This window comes from Diadema antillarum, unplaced genomic scaffold (genome assembly GCF_040938485.1).
Source record: "Diadema antillarum isolate AM-2024a unplaced genomic scaffold, OU_Dant_1.0 scf00000169, whole genome shotgun sequence".
Lineage (NCBI taxonomy): Eukaryota > Metazoa > Echinodermata > Echinoidea > Diadematoida > Diadematidae > Diadema > Diadema antillarum.
This window is the reverse complement of record NW_027271058.1, coordinates 517,970-527,350: the sequence shown is the minus strand read 5'-3', so window position 1 is coordinate 527,350 and position 9,381 is coordinate 517,970. Positions and strand designations below refer to the sequence as shown.

Below are 9,381 nucleotides of genomic sequence, written 5' to 3'. Positions count from 1 at the left end.
CGCCGATTCTATGCTAGTATCTGGCTGTTTATTATAATAACAGTGGCGGATCCAAGGAGGACCGCAACCGGCACACGTCCCCCCCCCCCTCCATTTATTATTATTTTTTAAACAAAAGAAAAAAAAAAGAAAAAGTGGGGGGGGGGTGATGCGTGCTTTAATTTTGTAAACGCGCCCCCTCTTTACGGAATGCCTTGATCTGCCCCTGTAATAATACATGTAATTACTGTCCGATTGAGTTGAGACTAGTAATGGTTGCACCTGTTCTACCAAGGAACCAATTGGACAGCCTTTTGCTATGGGCAGAGGCTGAATGCCACAGCAAATTGGATGGTATTCACCGAAATAAAAACGCATACAATAAACTCGCAGATTAGTTGGCAAAAGAGGGCTTCAACAGGAGGTCAGGCTCGAGCAGCAGAGACTTCGTGCGCTACGCAATGTCAGAGGGTGAGCTGATCCAGAATCAGCGTTGACGAAAACCCACACGAACGCTCTGATCCGCGGCCCGGAGACCCTGATTTGAAACGCCGTTTTGAATCATGATTCATGTTTATGACTTATTTGAAACGCCGTTTTGAATCATGATTCATGTTTATGACTTAAATAGTCAAACTGTACGTGGTATAACCTTGGTCCTCCGGGAATGGGGGGGGGGGGGGGGGAGCGGAATTTGCAGATTTTCATCATCTTCTTGAAAAGTATATCAGAGATTTTCACCAAACATGGCAGGTAGCATCCCTAGAGTAATAGAATCCCCTGCATAGCATCATCCCAAGGGTAATAGAATCCCTTGCGAAGGAGCACTAAGCCCATGGGGGATGGAAGAGGTTCGGGGGGGGGGGGGGGTTAGGTTGGGGCAGAGGCTCAAATTTAAGGTATTGTTCTAAAAAGAAAAGAAAAAACTCCTCCCCCCCCCCCCCTTGGGCATCCCCTCATCCGCCATCGTAAACTTGAAACTACATTCGGTTTTTGTCGAGCCCACCGGAGGTAAGGGAGACTAAGGGATCGAGTGCGGTGTCTGTCCGTCCGTCGTCTGTCCGTAACGCTACAAAAACTTCAATAACTCTTTACTCTGGGTTTCAATTGCAATCAAAGTTCGAGGGAAGAGGGGTCATACAAAGTTTCACATTATACCATGTATGAAGGTCACCTCAAGGTCAAATCTCACTGGTAGGGGTCAATGAACTTTAGGGCCCAATGTTAAATTTTATGGCGCGTTTCTATTATGGGTCATAACTTTTGATCCTAACTCCATTTGTGACCAAACTAGGATGGTAGATGTCCCTTGGGGAGTGGATGATCACCGCAAGTCAAAGGTCACAAACAGGGGTCAACGAACTTTTAGAGCCCAATGTTAAGTTTCTATGGTGCGTTCGTGGGTCATAACTTTTGATCCATAGCTCCATTTGTGACTAAACTTGGATGGTGGATGTCCCTTGGGGAGTGGATGATCATCACAAGGTCAAAGGTCACAAGCAGGGGTCAACGAACGTTTAAAGCCCAATGTTAAGTTTTTATGGCTCACATTATATGGGTCATAGCTTTTGATCCATAACTCCATTTGTGACTAAACTTGGATGGTGGATGTCCCTTGGGGAGTGGATGGTCACCACAAGGTCAATGGTCACAAGCAAGAGGCAATTAACTTTTAGAGCCCAATGTTAAGTTTTTATGGCGCATTTCTATTATGGGTCATAACTTTTGATCCATAGTTCCGTTTGTGACTAAACTTTGATGGTAGATGTCCCTTCAGAAGTGGATGATCACCACAAGGTCAAAGGTCTCAGTTTTTATGGCGCGTTTCTATTATATGTCATAACTTTTGATCCATAACACCATTTGTGACTAAACGTGGATGGTAGATGTCCCTTGGGGAGTTGATGGTCACCACAGGGTCAAAGGTCACAGGCAGGGGTCAACGAACTTTAAGGGCCCAATGTTCAGTTTTTCTGGCATGTTTCTTTTTTGCTATAAATTTTCACCCTTTTATATCTCTTTTTATCAGTTATATCTCTTTTTTATCTGTTATATCCCATTCGCGTACAATTTTTTGTACGCGAATGGGCGAGACACATTATAGCACTTGCCTTGTTTCTTTTAATAATCCCTTAAATTGGGGCCTTTGCCCCAACCCCAGCCCAGCCCGAACCTCTAACCCCTCTCCCACGATCTTGGTGCCCCTTCGAACAAAATGGAATTCTATTACCCTAGGGATGCTACCTACCATGTTATAGATCAAGTGTTCTCTAAACTCATCCAATAGCTGTTTTCACCTGTGGCAGTTTCGACGACGGGCTGTCATCTTTCTCAAACGATGGCTAATCGGCACCTGATGATTTGGCGCGGATTAGCCATCATTATTTGAGAACGATGACAGCCCGTCGACAAAACTGTTACATGTAAACACAACTATTGGATGTGTTTAGAGAACTCTTTTGTCTGTATTCATCAACCATCAACTATTTCTCAGTGCTATCCAGCCACGTTTGATGAAAATCGGCCATAGAGTTTACAAGATGTCGCTTCCAACAGCGCGCTACAGCGGTGAAGAAAAAGAAAGTGAAAAACGTGTTTAAGATCGAAAACAAAATATGACCATTAAAAATTATTTATGATTTCACCTTCATAAATGTCAACAGTTTAAAAGAGATGCCTTCCTCACGTGATAGCTTCAAACTTAAAACCTCAGGGAGAGAGAGAGAAAAACAACAACACTTTTTAAACGCTATTTTACCGGGAATTTCATTGTCACGTGAGTGACTTTTTTTTTCTCTCTGCTACTCTGACACCAAAATAATGGAAATTCAAACTGTTCGTATACAGTTATGTTCGAGTTTAATCTTTCAAATCTTTGCAGCTTTCTCGTTCATAACAATACATTGAGCATAAAATATAATATGAAACAAATCACAAATACATAACTTAGGTTATCTTGGATGACCTGAACTGGTGATCCCCATCAGCTTGGCTCAGTCGCCATCAATGCCGGATACACTCGTCGTCGACCTCGGCACAGTCGCTTGGCTTGTCTCTCGGAAGCACCCCTTGACTTGGCCACTCAGCTAGACGCTACCCTATCGGCGGTCCTTTCAGCTCCTCGGCCGTCACTAGTCCCTGCTACCACGCAGACTCATGCCTTGATCTGCGATGCCCGAGCTCAAACGACGGCGAGCAGGCAAATGGAGATTGAGCTCCGTTCCAAAGTTCGGATCATAACTGTCCGAGTTCAGTTTTATCGGCAGCTGGAGCTCGCATCTCACCGACGTAGAAAACCCCCAGAAGAACGACTGCTGCCTAAGCGGAGATCTATGCTGGATGTCTGATCAAAGTATTTCTCCTGACAATATCCCCCACCTTAAGATATAATTGGGATATCAAAATTATATCCTACAAGAAATTTATGCAACATACTATTCAATCAACCAACATACTATTCACAGTGTATGTCAATAGGCATGTGTTCAAAAGAGAGACTGATAGACACCAATATCAACCGCATATATACATCATACATTACACTACCCCTTTCTCTTCTGCCATTCTTGTTCTGAAACGAAACAACTTCACAATCATCTCCCAAGCCTTTTAACAACCAACTTTTGCTTTGCTGGTATTCCTAATAAAGGCCTTATAGCTTACTTAATACATCATCTTCAAATCCTGCTCGAGTATAAGCTTTAAGTCTTCTATAACTAAAGCAGAACCATCGAACATGTATACATAAAATCTTCATTGCCTATAATGATACCTTTTAGCAATAATATCTCTACTATCACACATTCTTGCTCAGATATCCTAATATGTTTGTGCGTGCTTTGGCTTTCATTTCCCTATACTTCCATGTTGCACAAACCTTACAACAAAATAATATTGTTGCTATTTACATGTTTATCTGGATGAAAATCTACTGAAATGTAATCTTGCTACCTGGTTAACACCTGCTACCTCTTAGTACGCCTAGTGTTCTAATACCTCATATATACTTGAATACGTACACTGTAAGATTTAACCAAGCCTTAAGCATTACTCCCTACTCTTAATCCCTTTACATCTATATTGTAATCGCGATTCGCTGATCCTGTAAGAGAAATAAGAGAGAGAGAAGGCTTTTGTAGCATTTGCACTTACATGAGCATTATTTTGTTCATGACAATTCAACAAAATTGATATGTGTTTCATCATTTATGTTCCTCTCTTTCTTTGAGCTTTACCTCGTCAACATGTAATGGAAAAGCAAGGACCATTACAAACAACTATATAAACAGTTACAGCAATCTACTCATGAGGTCAACCGTTCGGCTTTTTGACTATCACAATGGATGGAGAGCTAGAAGGCTCGATTACTCCTAACTTCAACATGGAATCAACTTCCTTGCTAATCTCCTCTTCCATAGCCTGAGGTACCCTATGAGGCGGAGAACGCACTGGTCGTTCAGTCGTCAACGAGATTCCACATTGGACTGGATCTACTGTTACCATGTCAACAAACTCCATCTGTACTACACTAGGCATACTGGACATCTCCCCATTCCAATCAGAACCAGCCTCTGCCATATCTTCCTCGTCAGCCATGACCTCAACAACTTCCTCATTACCTTCGACCCCCTCAACCTCAAAGCAACTGGCCACTGGTACCTCTTCACCTCGACTATAGTACCTCTTCAACAAATTGATGTGATACGTTTTGACAACACCATCAACGTCGACCACATAGTCATAGTCAAACTCGTACTTGAAATTATCAACATGTCCTCTTTTCTGCCATAGAGGGCGCAACGACTCATCATCTTTCTGTTCCTTTAGAAATTCACTCGACCGCACATTATCAACAGGATCTGCAACAGTCAAACCTTTACTAGGCCTCGAATCCTTCACCTTTTGTGCAAGAGTTTGAACAGCCATCCCTGTATCATCCAGCTCACCTGGGATTGCGACCTCGACGTCCTGTTCTACACCATCATTTGAACTTTCTAGACCCACATCCGGGGTTATGACCTCTACATCCGGGTCAGACATAACACTCTTTGGGACCCAATGTAGATTGGGGTCACTCGGTTCACGAGCCCCTTCTACATTCCCGATGACTACCTCACTCAAACAATCAGGCATGCACACGGCTTCAACTTCCCCTTCAAAATATGGCGAATCAACAGCTACCTTAGCCACGGGAAAACGCCTAACCGTACCGTCAATTAACCTCACTGCCTGATGTTGACCTGTTAGTTGGTCATTTCTAACCAATTTCTCTTTCACCACGCACGTACTACAACCTGTATCACGCAAAACAGACACGGGTGTATTATCAGGCATCAGTCTTCCTGGCACAACCGGCATACGATTCACCATCGCGGCGACATCATTGCATGCCATTCCAACTTTGTCAACCACTTCACTCTTTACACACTCAAAGTCACTGACCACTCTCTCAAGGAGGTAACAACCTGCCGTCGAGCCAACAACTCCCGGCTCAGAATCACCCCGAGACACCTCATTCGCCACATTCATGTCTACTTTTGGGGCCGTACCTTCCCCAGCACCCATCAAACCTTGAGCTGATGCAGGCCTAGACAACATGGGACAATCTCTTCTCATGTGATTTGGGTTTCCACACATATAGCAACCTCTGCCCTGAAAAGTCCTATTTCCCATAGTCTTTCCCGCCTTTGACTGAGCATCAGCCGGTTTCTGATACGTACTAGTCCTTTTGACCTGATTTTGTTGGGGCGGTTTGCTTTCCGGCTTTGAATCTGATCGGTTTCTTTCCGATTTCTGTACACCCGAAAATGCATGAGGACCGTGAGCTTCTACATAGATTTCTGCACAATCAACTACCTCGTTGAAATCTTTACATTTTCGTTCCTTGACAAACCTAACTACTTCTCTGGGACAATCTATCAGAAATTGCTCTTGCAAAATCAAATCTTCTAGATCCTTCCTAGTATCCCCAATCTCAGCCTCTTCCACCCAATGATCAAAATACCCCTTCATTCGAGTAGCAAACTGTTTTGGGCGCACAAACTTCATTGGCTTTGCTGATCTAAAACTCCGCCTATACCCCTCTTCAGTGAGATGAACTTTCAGATGATAATATGACATCAACTCATGCTTCACTGTAGCATAACTCTGGCGATCATCAGCACTCATCCGATTCACAACATCTAACGCTTTGCCTGTTAGATTGGAAATCAAATACAACACCCACATGTCTACCGGGATATTCTGACTTTTCATCAACATTTCGAACTTTGTGACATAAGCATCAAACTTATCATGTGCGTCATCAAATCGACCTACTTTCAGCTTTAAGCCAGCTAACTGGGGCCTACCAACATTCGCTGTTCCTTCCTCTATACGCAACTGTGCTAATCTTATTTCATGTTCGCGCGCCTTTTCTAGAGCTTCGCGTTCACGCTCAGCTTCGCGTGCTTCATGATCAGCTTTAAGCTCTGCTTCAATTGCCTGGCATCGTTCTGAAACAAAGCTACTCAATTCACCACCACTAAGGCCCATTTCTCTGCCTAATGAAGAGAACTCTCTGATTTGCTCAACACTAGCCATACTGACTATGTAACTTCCAGACTAAGCAAACGTGTAGTCGTACAAAACAACAGCTGACTAGCACCTAGCTATCAAAGTCCGACAAAAGTACTACCTTGCAGCCAGCGTACTTAACAACAATTTGTATCTCCGAACGAGCATACAATTGCAAATGACAAACAGCTGAAATTCACTCAACAAGTATTCCACATATCAAACCGCTAGTACCGTGTCAAAAGCGTACTGGAATGCAGGCAATGTGAAATGACACGAGTTCACTCAACAAACATTCCACATACCGAGCATGCCTTGTCAATAAGCATACTAGAGCTGTATCTCCCAATGAGCATACAATTGATTTAGGACTGTACAAACCCAACACTACAATCCACCAAACATGCCTATACCAGGCAACACCAAGGGCGTAACTTTGTATAAAATAACTCTCCGCACAGATTCATTCATGCATGCAAACCCCGAATCTATCACACTGCCTCTAACCGGCAATACCAAGGGCGTAACCTTGAAAAAGGAGTAACACTCCACATAGACTCATGCACACAAACCCGAATCAATCACACATGCATATAACATGCAACACCAAGGGCGTAACCTTGAAAACGGAGCAACACTCCACACAGATTCAATACCCGAATCCACATCACACATTTTGTGCCTCTAGTAGGCAACACCAAGGGCATAACCTTGGGGAGAAAAACTTCAATCAAACTGTCACGTAAGGCGACATACTCGCACAATTCACACTGGGGTAATGTTTCCGATCAAACGTACGAAACAGTTATTATATCGATAATAATAACACATAGTAATACGGTAATGCGTGTGATTGAGCAATGAAATTTCAATGAAACACAAACATCGCATTTAAGCCTAAAACATGTTAAAAGAGTATGTGAATAACCTTTTCTAATCAGGTAGCAGTGTCTCGGTGGGACCTCCAAATTGTCACGTGAGTGACTTTTTTTTTCTCTCTGCTACTCTGACACCAAAATAATGGAAATTCAAACTGTTCGTATACAGTTATGTTCGAGTTTAATCTTTCAAATCTTTGCAGCTTTCTCGTTCATAACAATACATTGAGCATAAAATATAATATGAAACAAATCACAAATACATAACTTAGGTTATCTTGGATGACCTGAACTGGTGATCCCCATCAGCTTGGCTCAGTCGCCATCAATGCCGGATACACTCGTCGTCGACCTCGGCACAGTCGCTTGGCTTGTCTCTCGGAAGCACCCCTTGACTTGGCCACTCAGCTAGACGCTACCCTATCGGCGGTCCTTTCAGCTCCTCGGCCGTCACTAGTCCCTGCTACCACGCAGACTCATGCCTTGATCTGCGATGCCCGAGCTCAAACGACGGCGAGCAGGCAAATGGAGATTGAGCTCCGTTCCAAAGTTCGGATCATAACTGTCCGAGTTCAGTTTTATCGGCAGCTGGAGCTCGCATCTCACCGACGTAGAAAACCCCCAGAAGAACGACTGCTGCCTAAGCGGAGATCTATGCTGGATGTCTGATCAAAGTATTTCTCCTGACATTCATCCTTGAGACCTTTTTAACGAGTAGTATCTCAAGGGTGCACCCAATCGTGTCCATTGACCCCTAGTGTGATTATTGCTAACCATGAAAGAGGTATAAATGGGCATAGCCATAGTATATATCAATAAACAATTGCAAAACACACACACACACACACACACACACACACACACACACACACACACACACACACAATTAATACCCACCGCCATTGGTTGTGTCGCCCTCTTGTTTTATGAGATGCTGTCTGTTTTGCTAGGTGTGAGTTATTTCACGTATAGTTCCTGCAAGAACTGCAGTGAAATTTGATTGTGTCCTTCCTTACTGGCGAACTTTGCTATCTGCCGTGCAGCTGCATTCAAGTGGCACTGCGCTGTGTGTAATGAGTATAATATATAAAATACGTACTTGCTTCACAGAAGCAAAATAGTTATCTAACAGATCATCTGGCGGCACGAAATTGTAGAGGCTCTTCACCGAATTTGATAAAATCAGATAATAAAAACAAATCTGCGAGCAAAAGAGGGGACAAATTCAAGTACGTTCGTCTTCAATTACCTTGTTTTTCCCCCGAAACCTTAACAACCACTTCAAAAACTTTCAGGACTGTTGGCAATCGAGCGCTGCTGGTATGGATATTCTTGCATCAGATCATCCCAAACAGGATTTTCAAGGAGATGAAGATGAGAGCATTTATCAGGTAATCGTTACTTACAAATCAAATGATGGCCATGCAAGTTGCTGTTTTTTTTTTTGGTTTTTTTTTTTTGTTTTTTGTAAGGGTGCAATATTACATTGTTCCAGACGTAGGGCCTGTAATTAACAAATTTCCGATACACATACATGGCAAACAGCAATATTTATGGATGAATATACTAACAATCAGCTCTCTGAAATGTTTAAAGATATGTACATTTCAAATTTATTTTAGTATCCATTCATATCCTACCCGTCATACAAAAAATTATCATTTAGAAAATCCCAAACTAATTATAGCTCAAAAGTGCATAAGGCATCACGGGCCAGATATATGGAACTTATTGACTGATGATCTTATCTACAATGTTTTAAATCCTGCTATAAAAAAAAGGTTATTCTCGCAATGTATCACTATAATTGGAAATATGCCCTCATTAGTTCCCACCTCCTGAACACTGTATACGATCACTTTTCTTCACCGTTACTTTTCTTCTCTTCTCTGTACTTTTCCTTTTCGGGTACCCTCTTATTCTTGTCCCTTATTCTCGTTTTTTTTTGTGTGTGTGTGTCCTTTTTTGT

General features: G+C 42.7%; 1 protein-coding gene across 1 annotated transcript; it reads right to left on the bottom strand.

Moving 5' to 3' along the window:
- Window positions 1-4,290: 4,290 nt before the first annotated feature.
- On the bottom strand, window positions 4,291-6,005 carry LOC139722651 (uncharacterized). The gene has a single exon (XM_071633944.1). The coding sequence runs from the start codon at window positions 5,989-5,991 to the stop codon at window positions 4,291-4,293; it is 1,701 nt and encodes a 566-aa protein (XP_071490045.1). The 5' UTR covers window positions 5,992-6,005.
- Between the last annotated feature and the right edge of the window lie 3,376 nt (window positions 6,006-9,381).